At 38.1% G+C, this 27,457-nt stretch overlaps 1 protein-coding gene and 1 pseudogene across 2 annotated transcripts in view; both read left to right on the forward strand.

Moving 5' to 3' along the window:
* The window catches only part of LOC150081655 (rap guanine nucleotide exchange factor 2-like), a 900,618-nt gene that overhangs the window by 644,426 nt on the left and 228,735 nt on the right, over window positions 1-27,457 (forward strand). For both annotated transcript variants that reach the window (XM_090380578.1, XM_090380579.1), the window contains exon 12: window positions 4,782-5,109. In XM_090380578.1, the coding sequence (XP_090236704.1) occupies window positions 4,782-5,109 (328 nt within the window). The remainder of the gene's footprint in view (window positions 1-4,781; window positions 5,110-27,457) is intronic.
* On the forward strand, window positions 685-749 carry LOC150081657 (small nucleolar RNA SNORD36; annotated as a pseudogene).

Here is a 27,457-nt window from a genome sequence, read left to right on the forward strand (position 1 = left end):
AAATGTTAGGAAGGTTGGATCTCGCCATGATGTTCATCATAACCTCAAAAGTCATCAATCATACTGCATGATGGAAGAGATGGGGAAGGGTTGACCGGAACATAGCTTTGGAGACTAAACATGGATTCCACCACTTCAAGCCTCCAATAAGCAAAGTGGTGGAATTTCACCGGTTGATGAGTTAACTACCATCTAGTATTACCTGGTAACACAGAGGGGCGGCAATTTGCTGTGTGGTGTTGGCACCACGCCTCGATCCCTACTTGCATTGGTTCACACCTGGGTGGTCACCAACAGTGCGCTTTCGCATGGGGGGTTATACTCAGGTTTACTAATAGTCCCACCATCGTTAAGATGCAAGCAGAGCATTTGACTGTCACAAATTTCTGGCCTTTGCTGAAATTGGGTCCACTGGACTTGACTCTCACCCGAATATCAGTTCCATCAGCGTTTTGGACTTCCAGGTAGGAAGTACAGCTTGTCTGGCATATCTGAGGGAATATCTGTGACAACCTGAAGGATTTGGATGAACACAATCTGATAATTCTGAATGGAGTGCACACTTATATGCATCTTTCTACGTGTACTGTACCTATTGATATCTCTTTTTACTTAGCACCATATATCCTTTATTTGAGTGGACTGACCATGAGTCTTCTGGGTATACCATTACCTTGTGATATGCCACAGTGATGCCAGCATAACTTTCTAACTGAATTGCAAAATGGAACTTTTTAAAGCTGAGTGGGATGATTATAAGCAGCTAGGAGTCCTAGAAGAAAAGCAGTTCCGATAAACATCATAAACTTGGCATTAGAATATGTATGTAAGCATATACTACAGGCAGATCAAGTGATTTGAAAACAGTCTATAAAAGTATTAGTACGCTCAAAGGTATGGTGGAATAATGAATGCAGTGCTGCTGAAAAAGTACATAGCATGGAACATCTTCAGAAAATTCCCAATAGCTGTGAATCTCATATGCTTTCAACAGGCTCGGGCAAAAGAAGAATGTATTAGGCAGATGAGAAAAAAAGGAAGCGTGGAGATGTTTTGCTTTCACAATTACTATAAAAACAATAACAACAATATGGGCCAAAATACAACAAATTTATTCAAAAAATCGATGTATCAATCTTTCCATGCTTATTGTAAATTGTTGGATGTTACTAATCCAGGGTTGATTGCAAATACTTGGTGCAAGTCACTCATGGAAATTTCAGATATGACATCTTACTCACCCCATTTTCAAGTACACAAAGCACAAGCTGAAAAGCATTTGATCAATTTTGAATCGGCATCTAGTGCTGCATACAATTTACCCTTAGAATTGCTCCATCCTCTAGCCTCCACCAAACTCAGTGCAGCAGGACCAGATGGAATTGACTATATCATGATAACACAACTTGCTGAACCAGCCTGCTGTTATGTCTCTACAACAGAATGTTCAAAGAAAATACCATTCCAGCACAAATGGCATCATGCTTGTGTTTTTACATTTCTGAAACCAGAAAAAGATCCTAGAAATCTGCAATATTACCAACCTATTTCACTCACTAGTATGTATGAGCAAGATCATGGAAAAAATTATCAATGTTTGGCAGTTTCTAGTTAAAAATGACCTCTTAAACCTAGTGTAATGCAGCTTCTGTGAAGAGAAATCCACTTTTGATCTATTGATTAGGGCAGAAATAAACATCATTGACACCGTTGTACAAAAAGAACACTTTGCCACAGTCCTTTTTGACATAGAAAAAGCCTTTACATGGCTTTTAGATATGGTATAATGTGAAACCTATACCATCTGAGACTATGAGGACATCTGCCACAGTTTATCAGAAACTCAACATCGCCACTCATTTCAAGTTAGACTTCACAACCACTATCTTCTGATATTATCCAGTAAGGTCCTACAAGGTCCAGTGCTATGTGCCACTCTAGGTAACATAGTAATGAATTGAATAACACAAGACCTACCACAGACAGAATCCACTACCCTGTGTGCCGATGATTTCAGTATATCCTGAAATTCTTCCAGTATGTGATAGTTGCAAGATGCCATCAACAAAATTGTAAAATGGTTTTTGCCTTTCACCCCAAAAGACTGGATACACTTCTGTAGCAAGTATAACTTACATCCAGATTCAGAACTTTAACTAGAAAATGAAATCATCCCACTTGTTCCTAGTGTTTGCTTTCTTGGTGTGGTATTTGACCAAAAACTTACTTTCCTTGAATATATTAAAGCATTCTAGACAACTTGTCTTAAGAAGCTTAACATTTTTAGAATGCTGTCTAGCACAACTTGGGATCTGACTGTTACACACTGCTGGATTTGTGGGTCAGTACTAACTATCCTCCCTGAACACTTTGCCAATTTAATGGTCACTTTTCACTAGGTGCTAAGAATAGTCATACCTCCTCAGAAACAGTGTAGGGCTATATTTTGCAAGGAAAACTTGCACATATGTTACGAAGATCATAAGTATAAGTACACATAAGTATGAAGATCCCTAAGGCTTTATTTCAACAGTTATAACTAGAAGTAACATTTATTATTGGGAATGAAAATGTGGTTTTATTACTAAAGCTATTGAATTAAACTTAGGAAACACTGGAACCACAAAATGAAACAGAAAATTAATTAATGCTGTTAGTAGGGTTATAGGTAAAGCAAGGTGCTGTTGTTAAAAACAATAGAATAAATTAAAGCATAAAGAAAATCTGAGTGGTGGATATAAGTATTTAATCTAAACTAAAATGGAAAAGAAGAAAGCAAACTAAATAAAGAGGGGAGGCTATATTGAATCATGTTACGTCTGTACTCAAAGTAACATATATTTATGAGGAATGAAAATGTGGCTGTATCACTAAAGCTGTTGAATTAAACTTAGGAGTCACTTTAACCACAAAATAAACACAGCAAGTTAATGCTCTTAATAGGGTTATATATAAAGCAAGATGCCATTCTGCTCTAATGAATTTAACCATCCCTATATCAAAACAATTTTATAACATTTTTCTGAGCAACAGAAAAATGTTATAAAATGTTCTCTGAATTTTCTGAATTTTATAGAATATTCTAAATTCATTTCCCATGTTTTTGAGTTTTAACTCAAATTATTATTTATTTATTTATTTTTTTTTTTTTGTGCTGCTGATGGGGTCCCCATACCCCCACCCAACAGTCCTTTGCAGCACCATATTCACATTCATACAAGGGGAAGGGCACTCTGGTAGCCTGAAACACCAAATGAGGAACTCTTGTGTTTGTCTACTGATACAAACAAACAAAATTCTCGGTACAAGTGAGAGCATAATAGACTGCTGATGTGGTGACTTCTATTTCAGTTTGTATCGTAAAATGAGATAGCCATGACTAATCTTATAAAATCACCATCAATTTGGATTGGCATTTAAACCAACCAAAACCATTACCTATAATACATAGAGGGAGTATAAGACTGTTCTGTTGGTTTGTTTTCATTTCATTCTGCCATCATGAAAGAAGATAGCCACCACTTGAATTATAAGATTAGAATTTTGTTTTAAATATTCATTTGGTGATTTTTTATGGAGGATGTTAGGCCATATTGCTCCAGTCTTTGTCTGTTCACAGGCTAATTTGATTGTTGTGCAGGCTGAAAAAACTCAGAATAACTCAATGGGGAAATGCTTTTTTCCCCTGCTCGAGGTTGGCTAATTACAGCTCTGATTGTTGGAGGCCTTTAAGAAATCCTCTGTTTTTCAATGGGATTCCAAATGATTTACAAGTGGTGAAATATTTGTACTGTTACAGAGGATTAGTTAGTTCCAGACCAAATATGTGTTACAGTATCTTAAAATATCCAGATTAAGGTCTGTCACCTTGTTTCTAGATAAAGGCTGTCATTTCAGTTATAATCACCACTCATATACTTGACATTTACGGATCATTTCACTACATTTACAATACATATTAAAGTGTTGTGGTTTATCGAAATGTGTTGTTTCTTCTTCTTCTTATTATTTTTTTAAAGTCGTGTTTAGGTTGAAAACTCAATTGGTGCCTATGGCCTAAAAGTTTATATGTTTGAAATGTGAAATTTCAACATTTTTGACTAGGAGAAAATAAAGTTATGAAAAATGTTGTTATCCAACCAGGCAGTGAACTTTTAGACATTGGAAAGTATTCTATGCAGCCACTTATGTGTGAAAATATAATAATTTTTTTTTTTTAAATACCTACTGCATTTATGAATATGATGTTTTCTGGTATTGTTTGTATAGTATTAATTTACCACATACCAAGTTAAAATGGGATACCTCTATTAAAAGCAATGGTACAAGTGTTTAAAAATTTGGGTATAAAATTCAATCTGCACACGATCACTCTGGCTAAAAAGTTACAAAAAAAAAAAAAAAAAAAAAAAAAACACCCATTACTGTTATTAATTGGATATTATACATTTAGAAAAGTATAGTATCATTTAATCGTGAAAAAAATTACAAGAAAAAATCTATAAATGTCTGCCCTATAAACAAATTTTGTGATCATTCAGACCTAATTACGTTTAGAAAACCAAGTGCACCTCCTGGCTAGTTAAATATGGATCTGTGACAGCCCTATTTGGTTTTCCCAGATCCCTTCTATAAAACATAGATGGGACCTGGGAAAATTTATTTACAATTTATTTGTCCATTTATTGTAATAGAATAACAGTCCAGATGTGGCAAGAAATTTTATTCCATTTGAATATTCATGTACCAATAAACTTTTCCTTCTTTTTTTTAAACTACAGCTTTTAAAGAGATGCTCAACACTCCAGACAATTCTCCAAGGCCACGTGGAAGAAAAACTTCAGAAATTGCCCATCTACAACCTGATCCCAGAGCTCGGTTATCATCACAGATGGACTGGGGAGAAGTTCTTGGCCTTTCTGTTGGGGTAGGATCAAGTCCTCTTATCCAGCCCCCTGGTTCTCCAACAGTTAAATGTTCTGTTTCTCCATACGGAAGTATAGTTGATGGGAAGAAAGATGACAAAAAAGGTTTCATGACACTGGGTCACAGAGCCAGGTTAAAGAATGTTTTAGCAAAAATGAATATCATTCCAAAATCTCTTAATAGGTAAGTGCTGATATTTATTGGAAGGGATTTCCTGTTAAAATCATACAATTATGAAATAAATTTGATCAGAAAAACTTTTGGGTTAAAATCTGGTTTATTGGATCAGTATATTCTGTTTAGATTTTATTGATTTATTTTTATATACAGGCAGTTCCTGCTTTACGAGTTATTTTTTTCAAGTATCAATAAAATCGAAAATGTGAACATTAATTGCAATAAATAAATGGTAAACATTCATAAATATAGCATTTCAAACCATGCGTGTAGCTATACAATGCATTGTATAGCTACACGCATGGTTTTATGTACTGTATTGTATACAAGACAGCACTACTACAGCAGAGATCGTACAAAATGAAACAGAAATATTGCTAACTAATTGCAGCTTGAGGTTTCTATAATTGACACTGATCTGCTTCAAGCACACAATGGAGAGCTCAGAAATTAAGATCTCCTTGAAATGGCAAAATGTGAAGCTGAGGAACAAGAAGATTTAATAGCTGAAATTTGTCATTGTTCCTTCACTCTCAAGGGGCTTGACGAAGCTTTTCATCAAGCCCCTTTACTACAGATTTAAAAAATGCTTATGCATGAAATTTATATAGAATAGAGAAGACTATCTTGGAAACAAATGACTCTTGAGGCATTTCTTAAGAAGATGTTGACCCCTTGTGCTTTCAACAAACCAACAAGTGCCGAGCCAAAAATGAGTGATGGATCATCAAGTGACAGACCATCAACGAGTGTGTATTTAGTGATGATGATGATAAAGAAAAAGCATTCTTTAACATTTGTATGACACAAATAATTTCCTTATTATTATAATTTTCTTGATTTTAAATACTATGTTTTCATTTCTTTGGACAAATAAATCATTGTTTAAGCATAAACTACTGTTTTTTTGACCTTTATTTAACAATGAGTAACTGTGGTCAAATTTCATTGTTGAAAATGTAATCCCTGTTTTTAATTATGTCTATGAGAAATAAATTCCCACTTAATATTTTTTGCTTTACGAGCACACACTAGGACCAGATCAACTCGTAAAGTTGGGAACTACTTGTATTGATATTATTGTTAGATATGACATAAGATAATAGTTGTTACTTGACTGATCTAGTACAAAATTAGTTGGAAGTGATGGAAATGGAGTTAAACAAAGGATCATGTAGCATAGGTATGGGTATGTAGTGAATAACTGATGTAGTGATGACATTTGAAACTAAACAAACCAGTTATTTTTTATGGAGTCAAGCCTTTCTAAGTAACACATACTTTTTAGTTTTAAAATTATAAATGGATTTATATTTTACCTTTAACTCATTCATCACTTCTTTGAGCAGTACCTGCTCTATAAATTTTTGCAAGTATATTATCTTATATTGCATCAGTGAATTTTTCAACTGTGAGGAGAGATTCACATTAATTTTTGGTTTATAGTTCTATTGTTAAGAGAATGAACTCAAAGGTATACACAGTGCAATACACAGTTTAAGAGATAGAGGGATTAGTGTAATACGGTAAAAAAAGATGAATACAGATATTATATTTCTGTTATAGAAGCAATATTGAAATGAGATCAGAGTCAATTCAATAAATTATATCATTATATATTTATAGGATTATTTTAAATTTAAAATTAATCTAAAAATAAATTCCTTAATCATCCCATCACCTCTAAAATAGACTGCACCTGATGGTTACCTTGAGTTTATTCTTATGGCGGTATGACTGTACATTGAGTGCCACTTGATTAGGCACATTCAGTAGTGAGTAGGCCCCTACTATTACACTTAGAACAACCAGAATTTGTTGTGACATGGACTCAGTGAATTGTAGGAAGTGTGCCACAGGGATGCTGGTCCATGTTGACCCCATTGTTTGCCATAGTTGTTTCAATTTGGATAGTTGTAGATTTGTACTCTGAAGGACTCATTTCACCTTATCCCACAGGTGGCCATGTGGGTTGAGATCTGTGACTGGGGAGGCCATTGCAGTAGGCTGAATTCATGTCATGTTCCTGGAATAAGTCCTGTACAATTATGAATAAATTATGTATAATCCACAATTACATGATTTTACTGTGCCAACTTAAACACAACTTTCCAGTAGAATGCCTTTGCACAGACTGATGAAATTTGGCACAGAGCAGTTCAGAGTTGATAGTGAATAGTTTCAATAGTGGCTAGTAATAGCATTAAAAAAAAAAAAAAAAAAAGTGCTAAAACTTCAGACACCCTTTGTAATTATGGTTAAAGGTTTTCTTGTCTCTTTTGCTGCTGTTTTTATTATAATTAAATAGATTCAATCATTGCCAAGGGCTTCAGAAATTTCTTTTTACTTTTCTCTCAGTTATCATAAAAATGATTTGGCTGTCAGTTGTAACTTGCCATTTCCATCCTTAAAAAAAAATGTTTTTTTTTTGGTTGAATGTAAGAGCAAAATATTTATTTATTTTGTCAGCAATTTAATGGTATCATCAAATAATTATGTTGCTCATATCTATTGGGCTGTTGTGGTTTATCTCTTTCTTTTCTTTTTCGTGTTAACTTACTAAAACAATTTTCATTACTTTTCTTTATAATTTTAGCCAAATGTAAAGGGAAAAAAAATTTTAAAAATTAGAAAAAAATTAAAAATTCATATACCTTAATCTATGTTTTCTTGCCTAACCCCTTTAGTGACTTTACTGCAGTGTAGTTTGTATTTATCATAGTTCATATCTCTTGCTAATTTGTAATCATCCCATACATTTTTCTTCACTGCTACTAGTCTCATCAGTTAATCTGACCTCTCTTTGGGTCTAAACCTTGAACAGTATCTCCTAGTTCATATAAAAAGCTTAGTAGCTTCTATGATTACTTCTCTGAATGCTTCTCATATAGAATTTGCAGTTTGTGACATCACTTGGTCTCACTAAAAAGAATTTAAAAGCTGTCTAAAACCACTGTGATTTCCATTGCAAAAGCAAAGATCCTTCCCTTTATCCATGACAGTGGTCATTATATTAATGCATCTTTAAGAAATCTCATGTCGATATATTATGATCACTGCCATCTAGTGGTTCCTTTATCTGTATATTCTTTAATTTTTACTATTGTAAGCCAAATATAAGTTATTATAATATTCTTAGATCTTTACTTTAAACTTTCATTCTTCGCTTTTCTTGTTTTTCTCACTTTCATTATACACTGCCCTATCATTAATATCTTGAAACTTCGCCATTGATAGTTGGCCTTGTCCTGCCTAAGCATCATGTCAGACACAACTATATTATGCTTGTAGGCTTTCAAGGAGATAGAATATGATTGTAAATACAAGCAATATGCTGCTATCGACAGAATTAACTTCCAGATCAGAATGCTTATAGGGTACCATGTAAGCCCTCAGGCTGTACTTGACATTTCAATGCATCTGCAAATGGAAGTAGACTTCAACTATGAAACAACCTGGAGAACCTTGTTGACAGAATATGACAGAAGAGCTCTGCAAAGAATTGTCCATTTGGAACACAGGTTGATGTTATCGAAGCACACAACAGGCCCTCAGTGAGATGATTGGAACATGTCTCAGCACCAGTACAGTGCACAGGACCCTGTACGACATGGGTTATGGTTGTGCAGCCATTGAAAAGCTTCTAATCACCTCAACTCATGCTAAATAATGCCTAGCTTTCTGTAAGGCCTGCTGTTATTGGATTGTAGACCGATGGAAAACTGTGTTTGTGGAGAAAAAGACACGATATTTGGAACTTACAATCTGGTTGGGTGAATGCCGAAAAAAAGCTACTTCCCAGATTTTTTTTTTTTTTTTTTTTAAAGAAACCACCAAGCCTGAAAGTAATTGGAAACTATAGTACTTAGTGCTGTGCATGGGTTGAAAGTTGGGAAGACAGAGGATACATGTTAACACTAGACTAAAACATCCATAAGTGGATACTGTCTGATTGTGGCACATGCTCGACCTTTAGAAGAGAGTAGGAGAATTATAAATGCCAATTCAAGAACAGTGCTCATGGATTATCTATAGAAAAGGCATGTAGCAGAAACAGAACATCTGTGAAAGACAGTGGAGAGACTTTTTTGAGAGATGGAAAATTAATTAACTTGCCTATCCTCTTTTGGATATAGTCTAGCAGCCTGAGAGGTTTTGTGTGCACCATCCCAGATGTGGGAACAATATTCCATGGTACAGCATATTTGAGATTTGTGCAGAGTGAGTAATTGTTTAGGAGAAAAGTATCACTGAGAATTAAAAAGAACACCTAGTTTTTTTAGATGCAGAGAAAACAATAGTTGTGATATGGCAAGAGAGATTAAAAGTCAGGGTAATCTCTGATAGAGGGATGTGATCTTGTCTAGAAATCTGACTGCCATCAAAGATAAACATAGGAGCAGTAGAATCCTTTTTGTGAGATGTAAGACAGGACTGAGTTTTAGAAGGATTGAAATTTACTGAGTTATCTTTGCCCCATTGGAGAATTACTGGAGATCAGCATGTAAGGAATTTGTGATATTTGAGAGGTTGAAGCTGTTTGGGCAGGGTTTCTCAAACTGTAACATGGAATACAATATGCAGTTATCAGAAAAACTGTGGTTAGGATTTTAAATCACTGGAAGGTCATTAATATACGTGCAACCCCCATATCTTCCATCATGCAAGGAAGTTGATGTCTTTTCAGGTTATGATGGGTATCATGGCAAGTAGTCTTCCTTACATTTTGAGCTGATCCAAATACTTCTTAGCGAGTTACCTGTTGGTAACTCTCTAAGAGGTATTTGGATCAGATAGTGATCTTGCTGCATTTAATCTGCCAGTTAGTGGAGGAATCCACATTTTGTGTGTGTGTGTGTGTGTGTGTGTGTGTGTGTGTGTGTGTGTGTGTGTGTGTGTGTGTGTGTGAGTGAGCGAGCAAGCGAACTGAGGGATGAGCATTGTCAAGGAGCTGGATATATTCTTCTGTTGTATGCCATATACAAAAATTTCATTACTTTAAACAGCATACCCCCCCCCCCCCCACACACACACACCATTTTGTTCTACTGAATACATCATGAAAAGCGATATTAATAGAACAAACTCGATTAATAGAACTCTGAGAAAAGATCGACCCCCCCCCCCCCCCCAAAAAAAAAAAAAACAAAAAAAAAAAACACTTTTTCCTTAATTTCTAATATATACATGGTCTCAGTTTATGTCCAATTTCAGTGATGTTCATTTTCACTTAGTTTGTCACTTTTTCTGATAGAATCCCAGTTATCAGTTTATTCAACCACAGCTCATCCAGTTGTCTTAATTATTCACTTTACAATTCCTTTTGCTTCAAAGCTGGTAGTTGTGCATTGGTCTGCACTGATATTTCCTATCAGAGACTTTGTAATTTGGAATTTCCTCGGTTTGAGCTTCTTTGGCTTAAAATCTCACTACCCTATTCTGTCAAATTCATCTGTTGTCTCTATGATCTGCCAATTTGTCTAATCACTTGTTATTCTTTGACTTCCTCTCTTTGAAGTTCAACTTTCTCCTGTCCAACTTTTCTCACAGTGAGTTAACTTTCTTTAGCAATTTTAATGTTCACACTTCAGCTGGTTGAGATGCTGATGTTTTTGCAATTATTAATGACTTCATACAGATTTTTTTGTACCTACCAGAATACCAGACAATCTCCTAACCACACAGCCAACTCTCTTGATTTTTTTCTTACAAACAAACCATCCAAGTACAAGGTTGTGGTAAGCGGTCTTCAAGGGACATCAGGTCACAACTTGGTGATGGGCTGTTTTCCAATGGAGCCTTTCTCTTGTGGCCATTCCTACAAGAATAATTTCACTGACATGATCTGAGCAAACATTGACATCAGAAGATTTAAAACAGTAATCCAACCAAATAAAAGGAAAATATAAACGTTACAAATTATCCCATTTTGCATTCTAGTAATGCCAGATAACACGAGCCTGAGAATGGTAATTAGAAAAAGGCTCAACTGGAGAAGAGGCTACCACCAAGGTGTGATCTGAGATGTCCAAAGACCTCTCACTCCGACTGTGTACTTTGAGTTGTTTGTTAGAAAAATATCAAGAATATTGGGTTGTAGTAGGATTGTCTGGTATTCTGATAGGACTCCTGACAGTGAATTTTGTTGGTAACATGATGGTCTGGGGCTGTTTTCATGATTTGTCCTGGGATCATTAGTTGTTTTGGACAAACCATGAATTTTGAGTTCTATCTAGATGTTATGGATGGACATAATGCATTACCTGTGTTGTGGTAACAAGTTGAAGAAGTTTAATCATCAGGACAATGCTCCATCATACTGCTCGTGTGTTGTTGATGGACTCACTTGAGGGCACAAGCGTTAATAATTTGGACTGGCCAGTTCAGTACTTTGGACATTTCATCCAACATTGTGTGAGTGAGTGAGTGAGTGAGAGACTGCCCAAAGCAGATGAACTAGTCACTACTTTGAATGCTGAATGGCCAAAAATATCGGAGGAAATTGATTAAAAAAGAACAAAAAAAAAAAAAAAAAAACACTGGTGGAGTATATTAATATGCTACTTATTCATTTTGTCTAGAATTTTTTGGCATGGGGGTGACAGATGGATGTCTAGCAATTTTGCTGAGTGAAGATGGAATAAGTAAAAATTGTAGGATTTAAATAGACAATTCCTGCACTTTGGTGACCTGATAGCCCTGAGTGTTCAATAGTCAGCAGAAAGATAAAAGTATACACTTGGAGGATAAAAAATTTGTGTTGATGTTCTTCAGGAGCATAGCTCCTAGAAATTGTAGTTATGTTGATAAGGAAATTAGTTGTATGTGGTTAAAAATGCTGTAATCTCAATAAATGTAGGTTGCTAAAACTAAGTGCTAAGCAAGAAATATGGGTCAATGCTGTTTTCGATATAAGTAGACGTAACCATACTTGGCTTTAATTGTATCTAACCATTGGGAATGTTGAGATGAAAAGTGCTAGCAGAAAAAAAACCACCTACCTAATATGATATTGGTCCTTCCTGTGCAGCGAAAACAGCTCATACCCAGTGAGGCATGGACCCTACAAGATTTCTGTGTCTTGTGGTACCAACATGTAACCAACAGATCCTTTAACTCCTGTAAGGTACATGGTTGAGATGCCGCAGATCAGAGTTGCAGTTCCAACACAAACCACAGATGCTCAATGGGATTGATATCTGTGGAATTTGGAGGCCAGGGCAATACCTGGAAGTCTTCCTCATGTTCCACAAACCAGTCTCGAATAATCTGGGCAGTGTGGCATGCCGCATTATCCTGCTGAAAAACGGCACCGCTAGAGGGGAAGACTGTTGCCATGAAAGAGTGTACCTGGTCAGCCATGATGTTTAGGTAGGTGGTAGACGTCAGAGTGCCCGTCACATGAATGACTGGACCCAGAGTATCTCAGCAGGACATCGCCCAAAGCATGTCACCACCGGCTTGTTTTTGTTCCACGGTGAACTAGTCGCTGCTTTGAAGGTGCCATCACTTCCAGTGGTGAACTAGTCACTGTATCCAGGCATTATCACTTCCCCAGGTAAACAACGCACATGTATCTGGCAGTTCACATGGTGCAACAGGAAACATGGTTAATTGGACCAGATGACCTTCTTCCAATCACTCAAGGTCCAGTTTTGATGCTCGCGTGCCCATTGTAGGCACTGTTGCTGGTGAACCATGATTAGCATGGGCACTCGGAATGGCCTGCAGCTTTGCAGCCCCATTTTCAGCAGGGTTCGATGTACTGTGTGTTGTGACCCATTACTCCCGTCACCAGCATTCCAATTACGGTGAGTTGCGCCACAGTCTCCCTTCCGTTGCCACATACCATCCAGGAGAGCCCTCGCTCACCTCGACCATTGATGAGCCGTGGTCGTCCAACACCTCGTCGGCAGTTCGTGAGATTTCCCTCCTCGGACCACTTTCCGAAAGTATTAATCACAGCTGACCGTGAGCATCCCACCAGCTATGCCGTTTTGGATATGCTCTGACCCAGTCATCTGGCCATTACAATTTGGCTTTTGTCAAACTCGCTTATGTCTGCTGCCTTTCCCATCTGAAGAACAAGAGTAACACTAATTAATGGAGCTCAGTGTTAGGTGTTTTTTATACTGTGTCCTGACCCGTGCACGTGCCATAGTTCGCCTGCAGTTGCCTCGATTTGCACAACAACTTGCTGGTCATGATGTTTTGGCTCATCGGAGTATACACGTGTGTGTGTGGGCAAAAAGAAACTTAACTCTATATGCATGTGTGTGCACGCACATGCTTTGCATTATCAGCATTCCCTTGCGCTTGTCTGTGATGCTAGTAAAGCTCAAATTTAGGACTTGCTGTTATAAGATTATAATTTGCGTGCATGGTGATCAGATTTGGAGTGTCTGCAAGGAAGAATATGCCAATGACAAGCTCCTTTCTACTTCGAATATGGAATGATTGTAGAGGAAAAAATGTGCAGGTGCCAGTACCTGGACAACGGCCAACACTGGGTAGTGTTCCATTTTCTCAGTTGCCACATGGCTGTCCCACATGTTGTTGATGCCCATGGGAGCATTGTGTGTCTCCTCTTATAACACAGCAGTGATGCAGTACAATAGCCCTGCTAACTACTCAGTACAGTGTAGGAATAACAATGCCCATATCCACATGGACCATGTACTGGACATTAGCTTGTATTGGTTATGATAGTCAGTGGTTGTTATGGGTACCCCATTTTCACCAGGGTTCGATGTACTGTGTGTTGTGACACATTAGTAATCAGCAGGGTTCACATGCTCACTGCAAGACACAGGAAACTGCATCTTGCATGGCACATCAGCACCAACACTGGACCTGATGTGGTAATCTGTCACTTTGTCTGATCAATCCTGTTTCCAACTGCATGCTGATGGACATATCTGCATCTAGAGAAAGCAATGCTGTTGGCATTCGGCAAACTGGAGTCGGTGGTGTTATGGTTTGTGCTGTTTTCGTGGCAGGTCCTGGGTTCTCGGATCACCATTAATCAATTGCCTTGATGGTAATGCTTACCTTTCTATCACTACTGCCCAGGTATTCCCCAGGTTGCGATAATACCGATAACTGGAATTGTGTGGGTTTTTATGTAATTATGGTAAAATGTGTTTCGTTTCCCCTTCACTGAAATCTTCAATTATATAAAAAACAAATAAATTTTCAGAATCTTCTCTTCTTTCCTATTTATTTATTACAATGATGAAGAGAAAGTGAATCAGCAGAAAGTGCAAGTGGTGGCAGCAGGGCAGGATTTGCACATGGGCTGAGCGGCTGAAGTCCAGAGCCTCATAATCTAGGGGGGGGCCTCGGCCTTCTGCCAAAAAAAATAAAAAATAAAAAAAAAATAAAATAAAACAAAAATTTACCATTAATTTTATTTCATTTGTAACGATAAAAATCAGGGGCATACCCTGATTTTTTATCAGGGTATGCCCCTGTGTGGTATTTTTATCAGGGTATGCCCCTAGGCCAAAATAATGTGTAAGCAAATCAGGAACACATTGATGGGAGTGTCGAATGCACTTACCCTTGAATCCTTGATTTTACTATCTAGGCCCAGTTCCTTATTAACATTAAACACATGACGTATGAGTCCATGACTGTATAACAGTTACACAAGTGCATACTTACTGTTCAGTAAAGTTTGTGGAGGCTTTAAAGCTACTCAGAATCAAATGATAACGTCAGCTATGAATCAATACAAGTGTTCAGATCACTGTCTATCATTATAGTGTGCGTTTTGAGAACAAGTGAGGAATCTTTTTTATCATCGTGAATCACAATAATATTTAATTTTGACCTTTTCAGAAAATAATGAGTAAGCGATATGTGCTAGAAATGAAAGCGACAAAAAGAACAGAAGGAAATACTCAAGTATTTAAAGCCAATCACATCGTATGGCTTTGTAAAGCAGGCAGAAACAGCCCTACATAATCTCTCAGATACAGAACATTCGTGTTTACAAACAGAAGAAAATCAAGTAGACTACACCGAGCAGACTGAAGAACAACCAGTTTATATATATAGAACACAGCCTCCCAAGAACCTCAAGAAGAACTGTTGTCATTAACTACCACTACAAGTACGGAAACTTCTGGAGAAAGTGACAATGAAGTGACAGGACCTACAGCCAAAGAATTAACACAAGGCGCTGAAGGAACATGCCACGAGATAGTTATACAAGAAGCAGTTCACGCTCATTACCGTCTTAAAGACTTGGAAAACAAAGCAAATAATCTCAGTGAAAACCCTAGCATTGCAGTCACAAAATTACCAACTGTTCATGCTACTACTGGTTTCAGATACAGTGATGTAGGTTTATGGACCACAATCCATAAACTGAATAACGAGGAAATATCATTCTGGATTGCGAAAGATCCATTGGAATGTCAGTACTGGGATGGATCTTTTACCAATTCAAAGAAAACATACAAAAACCAAGTTCGGTTCTGCTCAAAGAATTTATTCTATTCCACCAAAGTAAATGGAGAAACCTACCCTCGAGAATGGCTAGTGTATTCTCTCACAAAAGGAAAAGTCTACTGTTTTGCATGCAAACTTTTCTCTAACCAAACTATCTCAACTACAGCTTTAGCTTCTACTGGATTTGATGATTGGCATCATGCTTATCTTGTTCAACCCCATGGAAACTCTAAAATTCACATGAACTCTATGCTAACAAACTTAACAAGAAAGCATGGTCAAACACTGAAAACTCGAAGAGCAAATCAAAGCAGAGCAGGATTACTGGAGGCACATACTTCAGCGAGTTATTGCAGTGATTTCCCTTTTGGGGAGATGATGAAAAATTTGGTTGACCAAACAGTGGTAACTTTCTTGGATTGCTTGAATTAATTGCCAAATTTGATCTCTTCCTGCGTGCTCACATAAATCAGTATGGAGATAAAGGCTCTGGTCAGCCATCGTACTTATCCAAAACCATATGTGAAGAGGTTATCCAGTTGATGGCTAATAAAGTTCGAGAATCAATACTGATCGACATCAAACAAGCAAGTTATTTTAGTTTATCAGTCCATTCAACCCCTGATGTTTCCTATGTTGATCAACTTACTGTCGTTGTTAGATATGTTTCTCCTAGTGATGGATTACCAGTTGAACGCTTTGAGTTTTTTTTTTTTTTTTTTTTTTTAAACTGAAAGATCACACTGGTGAAAGTATGGCTGAGCTGATACTGAACTACTTCAGTGAACTTGAAATAGATTTCAGTAAACGTAGAGAACAATCATATGACAATGCAGCCAATATGGCTGGAAAGTATAACGGCATTCAACAAAAAATTCCAGAAAGGAACAAGTTTGCAAAGTTTATTCCATGTGCTGGACATTCCTTAAATCTAGTTGGATGAACCGCAGTTGACTTGTGCCTGGATGCAGTGAATTTTTTGGCACAATAAATGAGCTTTATTGTTTTTACTCAGCTTCTACAAAAAGATGGGCAGTGCTAAAAAATTTCTTTCCTCCTGAGTCAAAAGTTCCTAAACATTTATCAGACACAAGATGAAAGGCTCACGCCAAAGCTACTGCAGCTATTAGCGAAAGTTATGCTAAAATTGTTGATCAGTCATATTTACTGTGATGAAACTGAAAAAGGAGATACTAGACGACAGGCTGAAAATCTTCTGCAGAAAATGGAAGAATTTGAATTCATTTTCATGCTTCACCTTTGGACACATTTGCTAGATCAATTTCATAAAATTAACAAGGCACTTCAAAGTTTGCAAATTTCACTGAGCACATGTGCAAATATTTACAGCTCACTATTGCATCAAAAGTTTGTATCAAGCACTTGGGCTAATTTTGATGAAAGTGAACAGCAAGTAAAACTGCAACGGATGTAGAGTACAAAACTGTCAAAAGAAGGCGGAGAGTACAAAAAAAAAAAAAAAAAAAAAAAAAAAACAATGATGGGACAACACCCGAAGCTTTAGACAAACTTTCTCCAAGAGACAAGTTTAGAGTAAATTCATTTATCCCTGTCATAGATGCTCTTGAAGCCAACCTAGACAGAAGTGTAACGGTGTATAGGAGTGTAGCTGGCAGTTTTTCATATTTGGTGAACCTACAAGCAACCAAGGAACAGATTCACAATGGCGTCGAGATGTTGATGCAAGGGTATCCAAAGGATGTTGATCTTAGTCTAGTCGATGAACTCTTGCACTTTCACCTGTACGTCAAACAAGCTCATCCTGAAATAGAAAATGTCAGCCACCAAGATTTGTATCAAATAATATTCCAGTCAAAAATTTGGACAACTTTTCCAAATGTGGAAACAATTTTCAGAACGTTCTCGTGTTTAATGGTTACTAACTGTACTGCGGAAAGATCATTTTCTAGACTAAAAAAAGGATAAAGAATGATCTACAGTCAACAATCACCAGGGGCTCACATCTGGTGAGTATGGGCTTGGCACACCCAGGGTTCTGAGCTGGATATCATCATTCTTCTCTTTCTTGGTGATTCCCTTCTACCTCTCTCTCTCTCTCTCTCTCTCTCTCTCTCTCTCTCTCTCTCTCTCTCTCTTTGGGTAATTCAGAATTTTTTTTTTTTGCCTGGTGCAGCATAAGCCTCAGGCTTCCTTGCACCCTATGGCTAATAATAAAATGTCCCAAGATTGGTTGTCTGATCTAAGCATTCTCTGCATAGAAAATGATAAACTGCAACTTACTAATTTCAATGATACAATTGATAAGTTTGCATCCAAAACAAGCTCAAAAGAAACTGTTCTGACTTTGTATATAGTGTAATGTTATAACATAGCTATGATTCCCCTATGAATTTTCTGTGCGAACGTCTTCATTAATTCCATACTTTTGTAAACTTATTAAAGGTTATTATTTTATAAATAATCTTTTTATCAATGCTAAAATTTCAGCAATGTTCTACTTTCATTGAGTAGATAAAGAATAGAATGAGGTTTTGTTTCTCATGATCAGATGCTATTAAATTTGGGCCTCACAAGGTCTCAGAGTCCAGGGCCCCAGTTGCTTTAATCCAACACTGGGTGGCAGTGTTAGGAAAAGAAGCAAAATTGATTTAGAAATGGAGATGAAAATGATTAAGTAGTAAGAAGCAGGACAAAGTTTGTCATCTGTTGCATGGGAATTAGTTCTCGCTGCTTCAACAGCAAATATTATTTTAAAGAATGCCGAGCATATAAACGAACATGTTAAAGGATCAATGCATTTAAGATCAACAGTGATCACAAAACAGTGTTCAGGTGCTATATCGAAGATGGAAAAGCTGTTAATACTATAGATGGAAAATCGGATTCAGAAGCAAGTGCCCCTGCATCTAAAGGCCATTCAAGCAAAACCAAGAAGTATTTATAAAGATATTAAGGATAAGTACAGCAAACCCCAAGCCAAGTTCGTGGCAAGCAACGGGTAATTTAATAGGTTCAAGCATCACGCTGGTTTCCACAATGTTAAAAGTAAAATTTTTGTAATTGGACACTTTCGTAATTTTGTACACTTTTTAAATTTTTCCTGCACATGAGAAAAAAAATTGAATAAATAATTCTGCTTATATGTTTGTTGAACATTTCATTTTTGCTTCAATCAAATTCAGTGCCCATAGTTGTCAGTACTGCATAAGCCTTTATGGAAATTCCGACCTGCGTAAAATTCAACTTACATAGAGTTCTGCAGAACTCAACCCTTATGTAAGTCGGGGAGTAGCTGTATATTAGATGCTTTCCTAATTAATGGGTTCATGTATTCAGCAAATTTTATGTTCAGAGTTGTCAAACAATTTGTTTCATAGATTACAAATTTATAAGTTTTCATGTTTGCTCCCACTCTGATATGGTCATTCAAGGGCATGTTAGATGGAGAATAAATATCAGCTTGATGTAGGTATATCTCAATATCCTGTGTCTGCAATGATTTATATTGATATTGCCATGGGGGATGTCTTTGTGTGCGCGCAATGTAAGGAGTGTATCGAAATCAGGCAACAACTCAGCGTTGTTTTGGGCCTGTATGAGAGCTTGAAGGACAGGGTGGATGCCCTCGAAGGAACTAAATTGAGGGGCCCATCAAGCTCTCAGCTGCCCACATCAACACCAGAGCTTGCACTTGGTCATCGCACAACACAGCGGCAACCCCCAAGGCAGAATGCGCTGGTCCCACAAGAACTAGTAGTTGTTGGTGACTCTATTGTCAGAGAAATGGAAAACATGCTTTGTAAAAAGGATAGGTGGAACAGGACCAGGGTATGTCTCCCAAAGGTTGATGTCGTTGTAGAGCGGATACCATCTTTTAAGGGCACAAAAGGTGATATAGTTGTACACGTTGGCACTAATGATATCAAGAGTAGGAGACCGGCAGAATTACTTAACAAGTACAGGTCACTGTTGAAAAAAAGCCGTGAATTAGGGTTGAATTTGAAAGTGTCTGCAATTCTGCCCAGACACGATAGGAGGGAGTATATGATGAGAGCCTTGTCGATCAATTCGGCCCTGGAAAGATTGTGCAAGGCTCAAGGGGTAGAATTTTTTTCAGCTTGGACTGTACTTGTTAACAGGAGAGATTGCTTCTACAGGGATGGGATACACTTAAATAGAAAGGGTGCAAGAATATTTGCTGATGCTATCGAGGCAGTGTTAGGTGGGTCGGAAAACTGCTAGCTTGGGGGGGAAACAAAGACCAATAGATTGACAGTAGCCACTGGCAGAGGTGAAAGAGATTCTTGAACTGCTTCTATTAGAATGAGCAGAAGCCTGAAAAACAAGATGCATGATATTTCAGAGACTGCTGGGAGCCATTGCGGTACAAGTAAACACATGGGTTGTGTTAGGGTAGCTAAGAATAGAAACAGGTGCAGGTATACTTGCGTGTACACCAATGCTAGGAGTTTAGTAAATAAATTTGATGAATTTGAGGTATTGCTCAAAACATCAAAGGCAGATATTGTTGGAATATCAGAGACGTGGTGTCACACAGATATAAGGGATGCAGAACTGGAATTTGGGGAGTACAACGTCTACAGAAAGGATAGGAAGGGGGGAGGGGTTATGCTATTAGTTAAGAAACACATAAAAACCAAGGAAGTGAAGCCAGTCGACATCGCTGGACAGTGCAGTGTTGAGTCAGTTTGGTGTGACATAAGCATTGGGAGATCAAAATTGAGAGTAGGAGTGTGCTATAGGCCTAATGACTCTGATGAGTATAATAAGAAACTGTACAGGGAAATAGAGTGGGCCAGTAAATCAGAGAGTCTTATAATGGGAGATTTTAATTTCCCAGATATTGACTGGAATTTGGGGGCTGGTCACTCACACACTAGCAGGGCTTTTGTGGATTTATTGGATGATTGTTTTCTACATCGGCATGTTCGGGAGGCAACTAGAGGGAGTAATACTCTTGATTTGATTATCAGCAGTGATTCTTCATGCATTAAGAATCTGCAGATAAATGAACCACTAGGCGGCAGTGATCACAGTGTGCTGAAGTGGGATTTACTCAAAGAGGTAACTACCATTAGGGGTAAAGGGAAGGGTTGTTGCTTCCGTAAAGGCAACTACGATGGACTGAGACAGTATTTAAATTCTATACAGCGGGACCAACTGATGATGTTACCAACAGCAAATTCAAAATGGGAAGCATTCAAAGCTTCTAAGCTAACTTATCTTGGAAGCTACTAGGCTTTACATACCAACTCAGAAATATTGTTCAAGGTTTAGGCCAAAATGGATGTCAGATGAACTAATGAGGCATATGGCAGAGAAGAAAAATGCATGGGATACTTACAAATTAACACATGACACAGAAGCCTATGATAGATACAAGTTGATATGCAACCAAGTTACAAAGGAGGTTAGGCAAGCGAAGGCAGATTACGAGAAATCCTTGGCAAGGGATGCAAAGAAAAACAGCAAAGAGTTCTTTACTTATGTAAACTCTAGAAGGAAGGAGATGAATCAGATTGGTCCACTGGATATTGATGGGTCAACTGTTGATGATCCTGCTCAGGTAGCTAACAAACTAAATGAATATTTTGCATCGACATTCACACATGAGGAGTTATTCAGTGAGGGGAATGCCAGAGGTGTATTCAACTCTAGCAGTAAGCTACAGAATCTTGAAATAACTGGGAGTAAAGTGGAGGAGAAACTGTTGAAGATAAACACAAGAAAGGCACCCGGGGTGGATGGGATCTATCCAGTTATATTAAAGGAGGCAGCATAGGAAGTAAGCAAACCCTTAGCCATAATTATGAGAGCTTCCTTGGACTCAGGGGAGGTACCCATAGACTGGAGATGTGCAAATGTGACCCCAATTCACAAAGGAGGATCAAAAGCTGACACAAGCAATTATAGACCTGTGAGTTTAACTTCTGTTCCAGGAAAATTAATGGAGGCACTGGTTAAAGAAGCACTGCAGGATCATTTAGACAAGACTTCAGTTATAGCATGGACACAGCATGGCTTTGTTAAGGTGAAGTCTTGCCTGATCAATTTGATTGGATACTATGATGCAGTCACAAAAGAACTGGATGCAGGGAATAGCTTTGATATTATATACTGGGAATTAGAAAGGCTTTTGATACTGTTGCACATGGAAGACTGCTGCACAAATTGGAGCAGTGTGGCATTGGAGGCAAATTGCTGTTGTGGATAAAGGGGTGGCTGAGGGGGGATAAGACAGCGAGTGGTAATCAATGGACACTGCTCGTCGTGGACTAATGTTATTAGTGGAGTCCCTCAGGGCTCAGTGTTGGATCCATTATTGTTTTCTGTATTTATAAATGATATTGATGATGGTATATCAAGCTTAATGTCCAAGTTTGCAGACGATACGAGGGTTGTCAAGCACACTACTGACACTATGCTGCTGCAACAGGATCTGGAAAGGTTGAGCAGATGGGCTGAGAGGTGGCAAATGAAGTTTAACATTGACAAATGTAAAGTACTACACATGGGAAACAGCAACCCCAGAGCAACGTATCAACTCTGTGGTACTACACTGACAGTGGTAGAGAATGAAAGGGACTTGGGGGTGGTTGTGCAGGCAGATATGAAGTTCTCTGAGCAGTGCAGACGGGCTGCAAGAGTAGCTCATGGAGTATTGTAAATGATATACAGGAATTTTTCCAGCAGGGATAAGGAGGTGATTATTCCATTGTATAAGGCAATGGTCAGGCCACACCTAGAGTACTGTATACAGGCCTGGAGGCCTCATTTCAAGAAGGATGTATAGCTGCTGGAATGAGTACAGAGAAGGGCAACAAGATTAGTGAATGGAACAAAGGGGTGCTCTTACGAAGTAAGGCTCAAGTTTTGCAAATTACAGTGTCTGGAGACTAGGCACCGGCGAGGTGATCTGATAGAGGTGTATAAAGCCTTGAATGGTTTGAGGATGTTCAATGCTGATGGGATTCTTCCTCTTGCTCAGAATAATCACCTGAGTGGGCATAAATTCAAATTGAGCAAAGACAGTTGTAGGATAGACGTGCGGAAATTTGCCTTTGTCCAGCGGGTGGTTGGTTGGTGGAACAGACTTCCATCCCTTGTCGTGGAAGTTGATAGCCTAAATAAGTTTAAGGCTCAGCTGGACAGGTATTTCTAATGAACAGAGGGGTGAAGTGGGTTTTTTTTTTTTTTTTTTTTGGCTGATGCTGCATAAGCTTGCTTTCTTGCATCAAATGCCTCTACTAATGCTAAAATGCTAATATTGCAGAATTAAGCAATTTTTTTTTTTATCAAATTTAAACAAAATTAAATTAGATTAAAAGATAAGCAGGTGTTTGTGGGCTGTACTCCCAACTGCCTTTATAAGTGATATATTTTAATTAAATTTATAGTAATTTACACATATATACTCAAAATAATGATATGTGGTGAGTTACTAACTGCCGGTACCTCTGAATGGAACTGTTCTGAGCTAAAAAAGAAATAGTTGTTGTTTAAAGTTCTAGCAATAAATGGGTATTTTTTTCTAATTGGCTGGAACTTCTTGTAGTAATGAAAAGTTCTGAGTATGTCTAATTGGTTACAAAGTGGTGTCTTCTTGTAGAAATGGACTTGAATGGTCTGTGGCAGTGAAGTTATGCAAGCTTTGTAAAGACCTATCTAGAAATCTAGTGATTCTTTGGCTCCATTCTGTTGTAATACAATATAATATGTTGGGCTTGGCTGTTGTGATAGGGCGTGCTTATGGGTTGGCTGCCTGGCACTGAAGCTCTTGGAATGTGGTGGCAATTCTGGTTGCTATTTTTAAATCTGATGTTAGCTGCTGGGCAATTGTTCTTATATTTGTTGCTGTGAAGGAACATAGAATGACATTCTTTTTCATTGTACATTTTATGAAGAGTTTTAATGTCTTAAAAAACTCATTTAATCCTTTTCTGTGAAGGATCTGAATCTAATTTAACAGAAAATCCTGCTAATTTGTGGGCTTACAACAGTTTTTCTTGGCAAGTTTTTGGGAAAAATAAAAGAGTTTTTAGTCTAATCAGGATACAGCCTGACTCTGCTAATTTGCTGAGCTTGTTACTCTCCTTGCCTTGGAGCCAATATCTGATTATTATTCTTAACGACCTTGCTCAATTTTACTGTACATTGAAATATAAATAGTGAGACTTCTGCACACTTGGCTTCTGACCAGATGTTCTGGTTCTTCTGTTCCTTTGTTTGACTCCTTACTGATGACTACACTGTGGTTCTGTTATATGGCATCTTTCTATGAATGAATGGAGAATATGCTTCTCTTTTGTTCAGTTATATACATTTACATTTTATGATTTTCTTGGTATATATGGACTTATGAATTTCAAGTACTTGCTACTGCTGATTTAATGTCCATATTTCCTGTGGATCTTCATCTGATGTAAAGACTTTTAGAATTTTGGGCTTACTACCTAATTTATGCTACCTGCTGTACTACTTGCTCTCTGAACTGAAATTTTGATAGTGACCATCCATGGTATCGATTGTCTTTTTATGACCTGTTCCTTGTTTAGATCACATTTAGTCTTGAAGACTATTAACAAATATGATTATAGAAGTGGGCTCTTGCCTTCCTAATGAAGATTTTATATATTTCAGCCGTAAATAGGGAATAAGCCTTATTTACGGCTGTAAATAGCTGTAAATTCTTTTGCTAAATCGGCTCTTCTCACTGGAAGCTGTGTAAGTATACATAGTTTTTCTTTACTCTCTCTCTCTCTCTCTCTCACTCACTCACTCACCCACTGTGTGTGTGTGTGTGTGTGTGTGTGTGTGTGTGTGTGTGTGTGTGTGTGTGTGTGTGTGTGTGTGTGTGTGTGTGTGTGTGTGTGTGTGTGTGTGTGTGTGAACTCTGGATACCTTAGTTTGGGCTGCCAGTAGTATGAGATTTCTTTTATTTTCTATATATTGTTTTGCTAGCATATCATGGTATTGCATTTTGTCCAGTAGATGTGGGATGCTTTTTGGGATGTCCACAGTTATAATCAAGGTTGACCACAGTACATGCATTAATTGTGGCCCACCTCCTTCTGGTGTTAGACAGACATTGAGCAGGCTTTCTATGTGATCACTTTTCTGGTGATAAAGTGGCTTGTAACAACTAAACAACACAACACTTATATTGCACATACATAACATAACATCGCACATACTGTATTTCCCCATGTATAAGACGCACCTTTTTTCGTAAAATTTGGTGTCTAAAAACTGGGTGTGTCTTATACAGTGGTTGTAGATTTTTTTTACTTGCATTTCCCGCTTTTTCACGCTTGTTTTCTTTGCGCTCATTGTTTCACACTTGTTACCAGTATATTAGGTTACGTTTTGCCATGTTCTGCCCAGAAATCGCTCAGAAAAGATTTTTGTACAGTGCTGAATTCAAGTTAAAGATGAACCAGTTTGCAAAAGTGAATGGAAATCGTGCTGCTGAATGTAAGTTTGGTCCTCCTCCAATTGAGAAAACAATCCAAGACTGGCTACGGGAAGAAGAAACCCTACTGAAAACGCCAAGGCAGAAGAAGGCCATTAGAGGCAAGTCAGCAAAATGGCCTGATTTAGAGAAGGAATTGAAGATATGGATTAAAGGGCAGTTGGAATTCCTGTGTCCACAAAGATGGTTCAGCATGAGGCAAGAAGAATTGCTGATGAAAAAGAAGTTACTGATTTCAAAGGAGGACACAATTGGTGCTTCAGGTACATGAAACAGAATGGACTAAGCATGCTTACACGCACCAGACTAGCCCAAAAGATGCCTGAAAGCTATGAGCAGAAGGTTCTTGAATTTCATCGTTTTTGTCGTTCAATGTCGGAAGACATCAGTTTGATTTGGGACAGATTGCAAATATGGACAAAGTTCCCCATCAATTTGATGTCCCAAGTAACAGAACTGTTGATAAGAAGGGGGTGAAAACTGTAACTGTGAAGACAAGTGGACATGAAAAGAGCCATTATACAGTTGTTCTAGCTTGTTGTGCCTACGGAACCAAGCTGCCTCCTATGCTGATTTTCAAACGCAAAACAATGCCAAAAGAAGACATTCCTCAAGGAGTGATTGTCCATGTTCATGACAAGGGTTGGATGGATCAGGATGGGATGAAGATCTGGTTTGAGAAAATTTGGAGCAGGAGACCAGGTGGGCTCTAACGCAAACCTGCCCTATTGGTGGTTGATCAGTTCAGGCCACACATAACAAAAAACACAAAGAAGATTGCTGCAGAGCAAAAAACAAAACTTGCCGTCATAACTTGACATCCCAGCTCCAACCACTTGATGTCAGCATTAACCAAACCCTTCAAAGCTGCCTTGAGAGACAAATGGAACCAATGGATGAAGTCTTCTGGGGACAATTTGACACCAGCAGGAAGGGTGAAGAAATCAACTATAGGAGAAGTTTGTACCTGGGTGAAAAGATCCTGCGATAATATCAAGATTGAGATCGTTGTCAAGTCATTTAAGAAGTGTGGCATTTCAAATGCCATAAATGGAACTGAGGACGAGGCAATATATGAAGACAGTGATTCATCATCAGACACAGATGCGGGCAAGCTAATGGATGGGAGTTTTGATAGTGAAGAGTTTTATGAATTTTATGATGAATAAAACTTGAGTTCAATAACTTTATGTAATACATTTTTTTTCAAATTTTGGGCCCCAAAATTAAGGTGCGTCTTATACGTGGGGAAATATGGTACTTACATAACATTGCACATATTTCTGGCCATTTTACAGAGTTATGTAGTATCATCATGCGTAAGGTGGAGTGGAGTTGAATTAATGTTCTGAGGCCATCCTTCATAAGACATGTTTGCATGACGTTAGCCCTTGAAAGGGTGCTCTGTTCTGTGTGGTTAATGAGGGGCGTGGGTGCTGTTCTCTGGAATATTGTTGGTGGCTCCTGTAGACAGATTTATGCAATTTTCTGTAGTACTGTGCACAGCCGTATTGCTTTTTTCCTCATTTCCTAGCTACATGTACCCATAGTGGGCTCCCTACCTTCTGGGAGGAGGAGGAGGGGGGGGGAGATAGAAAATTTGCTGAAGCCTTTATGGTGCAATCCAGTCCTAGGAACTTCATAAGAAACAGTGGAGGGATGGCTTCTTTTGCTCATTTAAAACTACAATGTATTGATGCACTCTGTAAGACAGTATCTATATAGACAGAATGCAAGCATATGTTCCTATAGGAGATTAGCATTAGTAGAGGCATTTGATGCAAGAAAGCAAGCTTATGCAGCATCAGCCAAAAAAAAAAAAAAAAAAAAAAAAAACCACTCCCACTTCACCCCCCTCTGTTCATTCAAAATACCTGTCCAGCTGAGCCTTAAACTTATTTAGGCTATCAACTTCCACGACAAGGGATGGAAGTCTGTTCCACCAACCAACCACTCGCTGGCTAAAGGCAAATTTCCGCACGTCTATCCTACATCTGTCTTTCCTCAATTTGAATTTATGCCCTCTCAGGTGATTATTCTGAGCGAGAGGAAGAATCCCATCAGCATTGAGCATGCTCAAACCATTCAATGCTTTATACACCTCTATCAGATCACCTCGCTGGTGCCTAGTCTCCAGACACTGTAATTTGCAAATCTTAAGCCTTTCTTCGTAAGAGCACCCCTTTGTTCCATTCACTAATCTTGTTGCCCTTCTCTGTACTCGTTCCAGCAGCTCTAAATCCTTCTTGAAATGAGGCCTCCAGGCCTGTATACAGTACTCTAGGTGTGGCCTGACCATTGCCTTATACAAGGGAATAATCACCTCCTTATCCCTGCTAGAAAAATTCCTATATATCATTGACAATACACCATGAGCTACTCTTGCAGCCCGTCTGCCTGCACAACCACCCCCCAGGTCCC

The sequence above is a fragment of the Mastigoproctus giganteus genome, chromosome 8 (assembly GCF_048544385.1).
Source record: "Mastigoproctus giganteus isolate SK-2022 chromosome 8, ASM4854438v1, whole genome shotgun sequence".
In the NCBI taxonomy this organism is placed as follows: domain Eukaryota; kingdom Metazoa; phylum Arthropoda; class Arachnida; order Uropygi; family Thelyphonidae; genus Mastigoproctus; species Mastigoproctus giganteus.